Source organism: Crocuta crocuta, unplaced genomic scaffold, assembly GCF_008692635.1.
Source record: "Crocuta crocuta isolate KB4526 unplaced genomic scaffold, BGI_CrCroc_1.0 scaffold433, whole genome shotgun sequence".
Classification (NCBI taxonomy): domain Eukaryota; kingdom Metazoa; phylum Chordata; class Mammalia; order Carnivora; family Hyaenidae; genus Crocuta; species Crocuta crocuta.
The window spans coordinates 2835820-2848030 of NW_027530001.1; the positions used below are offsets into that span (position 1 = coordinate 2835820).

General features: G+C 38.8%; 1 protein-coding gene across 2 annotated transcripts in view; it reads left to right on the forward strand.

Moving 5' to 3' along the window:
• Positions 1-12211, forward strand: part of FNDC3B (fibronectin type III domain containing 3B) — a 300883-nt gene that overhangs the window by 151642 nt on the left and 137030 nt on the right. For both annotated transcript variants that reach the window (XM_077763679.1, XM_077763678.1), the window contains exon 6: positions 2965-3255. In XM_077763679.1, the coding sequence (XP_077619805.1) occupies positions 2965-3255 (291 nt within the window). The remainder of the gene's footprint in view (positions 1-2964; positions 3256-12211) is intronic.

The following is a 12211-nucleotide window of genomic DNA, read 5'->3' on the forward strand; positions in this document are numbered from 1 at the left end:
AATATTTGAGCATTGTTAGAGCTTTCTGATTTGGTCTGAGCTTAATGGACCAGAAGACTTGGCAACTGTCTGATTGCTTGATGAAGAATGTATGCCCTGCCTTGTGTCAGCGGAATGTTAGTAGGAAGCCACATAGTTACTGTTTTGTAAATGATGTCCCCTGGAATTTTAGGTAATAGTTTGATTTTAATGATCATGAGAATTAAGAAAAAAATTGTTTCTAAGCTTTAGGGGAAAAAAGGGGAATGGCACCTGGGTGGCTCCGTAGGTTGAGTGTCTCACTCTATCTTAGGTCATGATCTCCCGGTTCCTGAGTTTGAGCCACATGTAGGGCTCTGTGTTGACAGCTTGGAACCTGGAGCCTACTTCAGATTCATTCTCTCTCTCTCTCTCTCTCTCTCTCTCCCCACCTCTCCCTCTTATGTTCTGTCTGTCTCTCTCTCAAAAATAAGTAAACTAAAAAAAATTGTGTCTTCACTTCATAGGGTGTTTTGGTTTAATTTCATTATAATAACACAGAATGATAACATACAAATGAAAGTGTCTCATTGATTTCAAATTAAAGAAAGCAAAAAACAGAACCCCTTTGCTTTATAGATATAAAGCTATATACATACTCCCTTACCTGACTTCTCTGTTTGGATATCTAAAAGCAACTTAAACATTTAATTTCCTAAACCATAGGAGTAAAGTCTTCAACATGCTTTAAAAGATTATTTTGTTAGTGTCCATGGTGAATATCTTAAATCTCAAGTGTGATGCATTGTGACAGTTAAAAAACATTTACCATCCTTTGTGTAGAGTTGGGTGTAATTTATTTGGGCATATGTTCTTCGAATAGGGTTCTTTTTGTTTTTTCACATTCTCCAGTACAAATTAATTATCTTGTGAAGATTTGCTTTTTAAAGATTAGGAAAAAAAAAAAAAAAGCTATGTGAACAGAAAGAAAATGAAGAGCGAGCCCTTGCCATTGAACACTCAAAACATCAGTTGTTAAGTTCCGTAGGGTGACAGTACATTCCTGGTATGCTTAGAATAGTCCTGGTTTCAGTCTCTTGTTCAGAGACATGATTAGGAATGCTAGGGGTGCCTGAGTGGCTCAGTCCGTTGGGTGTCTGACTCCTGCTTTCAGCTCAGGTCATGATCACACAGTTAATGAGTTTAATCTCTGGGATTCTTTCTCTCTGCCTCTTTCTCTGTCCCTTCCCTCTACATGCACACATACGCTCTCTTTTTCTCTCAGAATAAATAAACAAAACTTTAAAAAAAAAAAAAAAAAAGGAATGCTACCTTTTCACTCTCAGAAGTATTCAGTTTGGATGCTAATTTATTTGGTCATCCTATACCTCTGGGGCCCTTTTCTCTAATAAACGTTTAAGGATCCAATCTCTGTGTTATATATTGTCATTTTTATGGATGACTAAATATAATTTTTAATTGATTTAATGTTTTTAATCTAAAATAAATGTTTTCCCCTAAGATCATGAAATTATTCTGTAGGGTCCCATTCTTTTTTCGAGCCACCTACAAAAATATACATAGTGAAGCCTGGTGACATTCTCCCAGTTTGTCTTGCCTCTTGATTACTCCAAAATAGAAGGTTGAGACCACAGCTTATTATGTGTGACACCAGGCTGCAGGGATGGCCTGTATTTACGCTACTGTTTCTTCTTAAATGTTTCCCCTGATCCTTTAAGCTCCGAATATTTTTAGTGGAAATTTTTCATCTCATTGTGTTAATAAGTTTTAGTCAAATGTTGCCTCTTTTATTTTTCATTTATTAGTATTATTATTTTAATGTTTATTATTTTTGAGAAAGAAAGAAACTGTGTGAACGGGGAAGGAGCAGAGAGAGAGGGAGACACAGAATCTGAAGCAGGCTCCAGACTCCAAGCTGTCAGCACAGAGCCTGACACAGGGCTCAAACCCATGAACCATGAGATCATGATATGAGCTGAAAGTCAGATGCTTAACCAACTGAGCCACCCAGGTGCCACCAATATTGGCTCTTTAAGATGCCACAAATAACTCTTTAGATTCTGGTTGTTATACTCTTTTCAGTAGAAATGCTATTTTGTCTGTAATGATGAGTATCCTTTTAAGTGTCTTGAGTCTAAGAACATGTTTACGGGGTTATTTTGTGTTTTTTTTCCTGAATTGTTTTTTATGTTGCAACTAAAACCCTTTTGACACTGATTTTGACGAAATCAAATTTATTTATAAATTCAACTAAACTATAAACTCTTTACGAACAGCACCCTTGTCGTCTTCATCATTTTGCATAATTTCTGGAACATTCATGAACACACAGTACAGTTCTTAATTATTATCCCTTGGTTGGTTTGAAATGAATGGGAATATTTTATTTTTAGTTTACTTTATTCTTTTAATTTTGTTTATGTATTTTGAGATAGAGTTGGGGAGAGGGAGAGAATCCCAAGCAGGCTGTGCACTGTCAGTGCAGAGCACGACATGGGGCTCAAACTCAAGAACCATGAGATCACGACCTGAGCTGAAAGCAAGAGTCGCATGTGCCTGAGCCACCCAGGTGCCCTGAATTGGGAATATTTTAAATGTGTAGTTTATATATATATTATATATATAACATTTTAATTTTTTTTTTAATGTTTTATTTATTTCTTGGAGAGAGAGAGAGAGACAGCATGAGCAGGGGAGGGTCAGAGAGAGAGGGAGTCACAGACTGAAACAGGCTCCAGGCTCTGAGCTGGCAGCACAGAGCCCGACGTGGGGCTCGAACCCACAAACCGCGAGATCATGACCTAAGCGAAAGTCGGACGCTTAACCGACTAAGCCACCCAGGCGCCCCAATATATAACATTTTAAAGATATTTACTATGATCATATTTTAAACTTCTTCCTTTAGGGCTCCAGTTATTTGACCATCTAGAATTTATTACTGAAAATGTAGACTGAGCTTGCATTTGTCATAACCCTCCGTTTCAGAAATTATACCACTCTATGGAATGTCAAGCTACATCACCCGGGAAGACCAGTACAGCAAGCCTCCGCACAAAAAGCTGAAAGACCGCCAGATTGACCGCCAGAACCGCCTCAACAGCCCTCCTTCTTCTATCTACAAAAGCAACTGCACAACCGTGTACAATGGCTACGGGAAGGGCCACAGCGCGGGGGGCGGCGGAGGCAGCGGAGGAGGCAGCGGCGGTGGGCCAGGAATTAAGAAAACCGAGCGGCGAGCAAGAAGCAGTCCAAAGTCGAATGATGCAGATTTGCAAGGTAATGTGCCGAGATGTTTGCCCTAAAGAGTAAACCGTGGAGACGGGGACAACCTAAAAGAAACATCTTTTACTTACCGACGTCATTTCATGGTGATTGGTCTCTCTACTAGGAATGACTGGTTAGACCTTTTCTGATCATTTTCTAAGTAAGAGTGGATTCTCTTTTTCACTACTACTTTGTGGCAGAAATACCTTTTGGTCACAGGTGCCATGTGACGTCCTGCGTACTCTGGGTAACAAGTATCTGAACTTGTTTTACTCCAAGGAGATAGGCGGGGAGGAGATCCACAGAAAAACAGTCTTCCTAAGACTGTAGAGAGCTGGTTTTGAAGAGAATAATGCTTTATAAAACCGGATGTAATTCCTTAGCTCTGTAGTAAAATTTATCATTGCAGAACAGGAACATATTTCTTAGTCTCAGGCTTCGATTCTTCTTTAATGCCACCTATGCATCCTGAATAAAGTACTCTTATCCTAAGAATGAAGTGGAAAAAATAAGATCACCACATAGGAGACTTCCACTCAAAAGGACTTTTTTTTTTTTTTTTTGGTAGATTAGCCTCGTGGTTATAGATCAATTAATTTTGGGGAGGAAGGTATATGTGCTTTCTTTTCTTTAAATTTTTTAACGTTTATTCATTTTTGAGAGACAGAGAAAGTGCAAGTGGGGGAGGAGAGGAGAGAGAGGGAAACACAGAATCCAAAGCAGGCTCCAGGCTCTGAGCTGTCAGCACAGCGCCCAACGCAAGGCCTGAACCCATGAGCTGCGAGATCATGACCTGAGCCAAAGTCAGACGCTCTACTGACTGAGCCACCCAGGCGCCCCAGTCTATGTGCTTTAAGTGAAGTTTTTAGACAAGATTTAGAAACAACTTATTTTGATGCCACAAGAGATAAAAACAGGCTTCATACATAGTATGTAGAGAAAGCTGACTTAATTGAAGCACAGTAAGGTGTTGTTTTGAAAAGCCAGATGAGTTTACAAATATAAATATGTGAAGACATGAGCATTTATAAAAGACAAGATCAGAAGTGATTATAACACTCATTAAATATTCTCCTTCCTTTTGTCAGACCGTATCTGGGTGTGTGTGAGAATGTATTTGTGAATGAAAAAGACAGAAGTGAAGTATGTGGGATTGTATAGGGAAGACTGGACTCTTTTAGGGCCAAGGGAACTTAGATAGGACCAGACGTTGACATCAGTATTTCCCTCTGTTTTATTTATGAGTGAATTGTAGCATTAAAAAGAGGAATAGTAAGGTACAGTAAAAAGTGAATAGTAATTTCTGTGAATAAAGTGTGGTATTCTTCTAATTTTATCCTTTATTCTTTTCACTATTTTCCAAGTTTCATCGAGTTAATCATGTATTATTCTTAGTGATTAAACAAAGCATAAGCAAGTCTATAAAAGAAACCTAGAGTTTAAGAACCCTTTAAATAACTCTTTATGTATAGTGCTATTCCTTCCATATAAAGTAATTTTTAGTCCAGTGATACTACGATTTCTAAGTTTAAAATTACACCAATAGCAATGTTAGAATTTTTAACCAGGGGCATATAAGGGAATTCACACAAAAAAATTACAAATAAGTTTTTTAAGGAGAGATTTAGTTTATAAAAAAGAGAAGAATGTATAAGCAGTCTTCAGAGAGCTTAATGATGTTTGAACTACCTTGATTATATGATTCATTCTCTAATAATTTTTGCCCTGCCTTGCACCAAAGAAGATTTAGGACAGATGACATGGATATATATAATAGGGTCAGATAGAATAAATTCGAATAAGATCTAAGGGGTAAAGAGATAATGGAAGGAAAATAAGGTGCATCAAGGTTGAAGTTAGGAAATAAAACTAATGTAATTATGGATTAACTATGGCAAAAATAAATATCTTTCTTACATGTGCAGTTGTTTCATACCCTTTGTCTAAAAGTATAAGCTGCTCTATATTTTAATATACCCATAGCTGGAAGAGAGGATATGGATTTGCACTGAAATGTATATTTACACGCATTTTGGCCTTCTATGTCATGAATGAGAATATAATTATTTTGAGCACCTTAACCTCTTTGCTGTTACGTAGAAGACATTATTATTATTATAAATATTATTGTGATGGGAACAGTGAGGTCACTTTCTCTGTGGACTTCAGGGAGTGTGTGTGTTGCAATGAAAAATTAGAAAAAAATTTATCTCAGCTTTAGTCTAAACTTGGTCTATTTCTCCTTCTCTCATCACATTATTTACCCCTCACAGCCACTCAGAGTACAACTCTCCACATGGTTTAGTCATGAAATAAAGAATCGGATGGAGTATTATTTGTTCTACCTCGTTTCAGTAAGGATCTGAGGGCTTTACATATTGGATTTAAAAACTATTCATTTTCCCCAAATGAATTGTGAACTTCTGTCCTGACCAAAATATACACATAAGTATTTATAGCAGCTGTGTTCATAATCGCCAAAACTTGGAAGCAACGAAGATGTCCTCAAGTAAGTAAACGAACTGTGGTATAGGCAGACAATGGAATATTACACAACACTAAACAGAAATAAGCTGTTAAAATATGAAAAGACATAAAACCACCTTAAACGCATATTACTAAATGAAACATGCCAATCTGACGACCACATTCCAAGGAGGTGAAAGACCTGTATTTTAAAAACGAAGACACTGATGAAAGGAATTGAAAAGGACGCAAACAAATGGAAAGATATTCCATGCTCATAGATTGGAAGAATTAATATTGTTAAAATGTCCATAGTAGCCAAAGGAATCTTATCGATTCAGTGCAGTCCCTATCAAAATATCAATAACATTTTTCACAGAACTAGAACAAATGACCCTAATGTCTACACAGAACTACAGAAGACCTCAAATAGCCAGAGCAGTCTTGAGAAGGAACAACAAAGCTGAAGAGATCACAATCCCAGATTTCAAGAACTACTGCAATGCTGTAGTAATCAAAAGAGTCTGGTACTGGCAGAAAAATAGACCTACAGATCACTGCAACAGAATAGAGAATGCAAAAATAAACCCATGATTATATGGTCAATTCATCTACAACAAATAAGGCAAGAATATACAATGAGGAAAAGAGTCCTTTTTATGAATGATGCTGGGAAAACTGGATAGGTAGATGCAAAAGAATGAAGCTGGATCATTTATTTACACCATACACAAAAATAAACTCAAAGTGGTTTAAAGACCTAAATGTGAGATCTGAAGCCATTAACACTCTTTTTTTTTTTTTTTTTTTNCTAAGCCACCCGGGCGCCCCTGAAGCCATTAACACTCTTAAAAGAAGACATAGGAAATAATCTGTTGGATTTAGCCTTTAGCAGCATATTTATGGATGGGTCTCCTGAGGCAAGAGAAACAAAAACAAAAATAAACGATTGGGACTATACCAAAATAAAAAGGTTTTGCAAACAAAACAATGAAAAGTCAGTTTATTGAATAGAAGATATTTGCTAATGATACATCTGATAAAGGGTTAATATACAAAATATGTAAAAGACTTCTACAAGTCAACATAAACACACACAAAAACAGTACAGTGAAAAATAGGCAGAGGCCCTGAATGGACATTTTTCCAAAGAAGACATACAGATGGCCAACAGGCACTGAAAAGATGATCATTATTACTAATCATCATGGAACTACAAATCAAAACCATCAGTGTTTTCTTGGACCGGTTAGAATGGCTAGTATCAAAAAGACAAGAAATAGCAAGTGTTGATGAGGATGTGAAGAAAAAGGAACCCTCATGCACAGTTTGGGGGAATGTAAATTGGTGCAACCACTGTGGAAAACAGTCTGGAGGTTTCTCAAAAAATTAAAAATGTAACTACCATATGATCCAGTGATTTCACTACAGGTTATATACCCAGAGAAAAACACTAATTCAAAAAGATATATGTACACTTTATTCCAGCATTATTTACATTAACCCAGATATCGAAGCAACCCACGTGTCCAATAACACATCTGTATCTTGGTTATATATATATACACATCTACACATGCGCTAGCGTGCACACACACACATTTTTCAGCCATAAAAAATGAATGAGATCCTGCCATTTGCAACAACATGGAGAGATCTAGAAAGGCTATTATGCTAAGTGAGATAAATCAAACAGAGAAAGACAAATACGATACAATTTCACTTATGTGGAATCTAAACAACAGGCAAAAAACAGACTCTTAAATACAGAGAACAAAGTGGTGGTTGCCAGAGGGGAGGTGGCTGGGGGATGGGCAAAATAGGTGAAGAGAATTAGGAGGTGGAAACTTCCAGTTTTAAATATTTTAAAAGAAAAAAATCTCCAAATGAATCAGATGTTATTTAAAAATAGAATACTAAAGAATAAGCTGGGGCACCTGGGTTGCTTACTTGGTTGAGCGTCACATCATGATCTCGCAGTCTCAGTTTCAGCCCCACGTCGGGCTCTGTGCTGACAGCTCAGAGCCTGGAGTCTGCTTCAGGTTCTCTGTCTCCCCCTTGTCTGCCCCTCCCCCACTCGTGCTCTCTGTGTTTCTCTCAAAGATAAATAAACATTAAAAAATTTTAAAGAATAAGCAGATGAAGCAATGTGCAAATGAGAATAGAATTGAGTAAAATATAGTAGATAGAATGAAATAAACTAACATTCTAGATTCAAAAACAAAAACCCAAAACAAACCTCATTTTCAGACCTACTAAATCAGAATCTCTTTGCCTGGTCTGGCTTCATTTTTTTGTTGTTGTTTTTTGTTTTTTGTTTATTTTTTCATCAATCCTCCACTGAAAATGATGTCGGCCATGATGAAAATCTACTGTCCTAATAGTAAGGACGGTTACAGTAGGTGTGGTTCACTAAGTTGTACACCAAAGGAGATAGGAACTTTGTTTAATTCACCATTCTCACCTCCTAGAACTATGTCTGGCACATACTAGTTACACAGTAAATATTTGTGGAATGAATTTTGTATTTTTAATTGGTTTGTTTTTTAGAATAAGCCTTCTGTTTGAACACATGTAGCTGTTGTACCATTTCCTCTTCCTAGGAAGAATCGCTGTACTTAAGGATACAGCTCTGTAGCCAGCCCCTCCTTTCATTTACTCTTCTCTTCAGGAGAATAGTGTAGGCAGGGCTAAGTCCCTGGTACCCTTAGAGAAATGTAGGCTTCTTGTTTGTTTGTACTACCTTGGAGTTCATGGGGTGTTGGCATAGAACAGTTGAGACCTTGTCATCATACATACTTGGCTTAGAATCCATCCGGCTTTGTCGCTTGATAACTGTTTGCTTTTAGTGTTCCCGGAATCTCTGTATCATCATCTGTAAAATAGGTATTTTAATTCTCTTTATTAAATATTAAATATTAAGAGTAGTTCAGTTCTTAACACCTCAGTATAATGGTTACCCTTGTTACTTGAATATCCTGTCACCCGCCTGTAATCTGAGGATCACCTTTCAACCAGAACCTCCTCTTTCCAAAAGGGGCATCTCTCTACCCTCCTATCCAGTGGCCTCCCTCCTTCCCTTCAGGCCCTCCCCCTCAGCTCCTTGCCCTGGAAGCCAGAAGTGCCTTCCTTCTGCTCAGACGCATCTTCCACTTTTGAAAGCTCAACCCTACACTCCTGGACATTTGTATACATTGCTAAATGATCACGACAATAAGTCTAGTTACTGTCTGTCACCGCACAAAGTTACAAAAACGTTTTCTTCTGATGAGAACTTGTAAGATTCCCTTCCTTAGCATCTTGCACATTTGCAGTACAGTATTCTTGTCTGTAGTCTTACTTGCTACTTGCCCTGTGACTTACTTGCCTAATAGCTGGAACTTTGTACATCTTGATCTCTGTCACCTATTTCACTAATCACATAACACCCTTCCTCTTCGGCAGCCACCAACCTGTTCTCTGTACCTATGGGTTTGGTTTTATTTGTTCATTTATTTTTTTTTTAGATTCCACATTTAAGTAAATCATACAGTAGGTATCTTTCTTTGTCTGACTTAATTTCAGTTAGCATATTACCCTCTAGGATCATCCATGTTGTTGCAAATGGGAAGATTTCATTCGTGTTCGTGGCCAAATAATACTCCAGTTTGGGGTGATGTGTGTGTGTGTGTGTGTGTGTGTGTGTATGTGTGTGTATGTGTGTGTGCGCGCGCACAACTTGGGTTGCGTCCATATCGTATCTACTGTCAATAATGCCACATTGAATACAGGGCTGCATATATCTTTTCAAATTCACGTTTTTGCTTTCTTTGGATAAAGACCCCCAAAGTGGAATTGCTGAATCCTCTGACATCAAAAAATGTGTCTTCATATTCAGAATATCGCCCAGTTGATGGGTCTCGAGGCTGTTCTGCAGCCAAGACCCAGATAAAATTGTCCTCTTGTCTTTCATCACAGAGACTGAGGAACTTACTGACGTGTGTCACTGAGTCAGAGGGAAATTTCATTCCTTCCCTTTTATTCTCAATAAGAACCAAAGCATATGACATTAAGGAAGTTACCCAATGGTTACAGGTTTGAAACTGAAATTCTCCAATTTTTAATCAGGGTTAGAGTCCCATTGTCCTGTATCCCCAGAAAGGAGGAAAGGATTGTGTGAATCCAGAGTGAAAAACTTTGGTGAGGATCCACTGTCTAATAATATGAAAAAGACCTAAGCAATCCCTTTAATTATGGGCAATCTGTATGCGGGGGGAGGGGAGGGGGACTTAGGGAGAGGGAATGAGAGTACGTCAAACATGCTAAGTCACAATCTCTACTTTGTGTGTAGAAGTATGTCACGTGTGCAGTTGATACTGCTGACCTTTACTTCATCCCTGGGTCTACTGCAGCAGTGAGGATTTCCTTCTCACTCATCACTGGAACATTTTAAAACCATATGGGATTGTAAGATATACTAATACAGTATACATTTTGGGCTATGTGATACACAAGTCATTTCACTCGGCCTCAGATTTCCTTTAGTAAAGTGAACAAGTGAATTATGGTCAGTGATTTTCAAAACTTTATCCATGAGTAGATCTTCCTTTTTCAAACAGTCTTGTATAGATCCCCAATTAAATACAGACCCTTATTCCCATACCTCTATCATATGTGCACGTGTACACGTGCACACACACATGTTCTGTGAGCAGGTAGAGTTAGTGTTACTATGGCTGGAGTAAGGGACCTGGGTATTTGTTAGCACCCACATGGCTTTCCCAGAGGTTAATCCTTCACCTAGACACTGGCTGCTTGGTCTCAGACCCGCAGCTACACCATCATGGAGGAACTTGTGAGATACGTACCCTTGTGGCCCACCCCAGACCTAACCAACAATCCATGGAGGTGGGACCCAGCAATCTGTGTTTCCCTAGACTCTCCAGGTGGTGATTAGCCACAGTAACATTGAGAGCCACTGGCCCTTTGAGTGCCAAGCAATTTTTAAGTGAGATGTTAAAATGCAGGGAATCTGGGAGGCATTAGTTAAAATACCTGATTTAAGTTGAAGCATATTGCTTTTGTAGTATACCTGTATCCTGATAGACATATACTCTTGGTGGAAGAGTTCCATTTGTGTTGCTAACATACAGGTAGTAGCTGATGTGGAGACCTGTAGAACTTTCAGTGCTGTGTGGGAAAAAATTGGGACAAAATGCTAAGAATTCCAAATATAGAAGAAAACGAGGATCCGGCATACTTTCGGCATTTGATCTTTGGCCTTTGGAATTGTTGACAATCCAAAGATTCAGTTATACTTTAGATGAAATTCTGCCACATAGAGTCATAAATTTTTTATTTTCACACTAGAAGCTGGTGACAAAAGCATTAGTCTTGTGCTTTTGTCCTTCGGAGATCGCAGATTGCCTTCTGACTCCTGCATATTCCTGGTATTCCCCGTTACCAGGTTTTTCTATTCTAATTCCTTCTCAACTGGTCCTCCCTGATATTTTTTTCTCTTTTTATATTTTGCTATCACTGCTCAGACACCAGAATCTGACCTCAATATCTATTTACCCAAACTCAGACTGAAAGCTTATTCATTCTGCAGATAAGAATTACGTTAGTGAACTTGGGATGGTGTTCTCCTCTGGAGGTCTGAGATTGTGAACGCTGGGGAGTCCTTGGAGTTTATCCCCTCGCTGGACGGCATGGGCTCCGGGAGGGGGTGCCTGCATCCACCTGCACAGGGCGACAGTGGTCCTCTTTGTTTGGGAGGAGGAACCCAATGTTAATAAGGTCTGGAATGTTGGGAGTCAAGGCAGATTTTTTTTCTTCTGGAATCTCTTTTGGTCTTGGCTCCCTATAAAAGATAACACGGTGCTTTTCTGTTTAAGATATTTTGTGGGACTTGCTCACTTCACAAGTGTCTGCTCTCTTCTTTCACTTGCAACCTTTTCTGTCTCCTGATCACGTATCCTCCTAAGCATGTTCAGACAGGGAGTTTTGGAAGACAGTTTTCTTGTGGAGGGGCAGTAGGGTTTTTCTTTTCTCCTTCAGTATGCACTCTCCTCACCGCACTTGAAAATGTCCAGTTTCTAGATGGATTTCCATCACCGCTTCATCTCTCAAGTCTGTAGCTGCGGATGAATCCTGTGTGTTTTCACTTGTCTGCAGCTGTGGATGAATCCTAAGCCATGGCAAAAATATCAAGAAAACATGAAAAAAATTAAAAGTGAGCTCAGGTCAGTGGAATTCACCCATCCTTCTGCCAAGTACAGTCTGAAAGTGAAAATAGTCCAAACAAGCCCAAATAACTTTTTTTTTTGTTTTCCAAGGATGATATGTGGACCCCTGGCTCAAAACGCAGGAGACATTCTTTCTAGCAGGAAACTGGGCAGTTAACACCCTCTTTTCCATTTTACATGTGGGCTGCCAGATCCATTCTCTGGGTTTCGAGGCCTCTCGGTGAGGCCGGTTGAGGTCTGAGCAGACTTCCTGCAGCAGCGGCCTACGTGTGGGG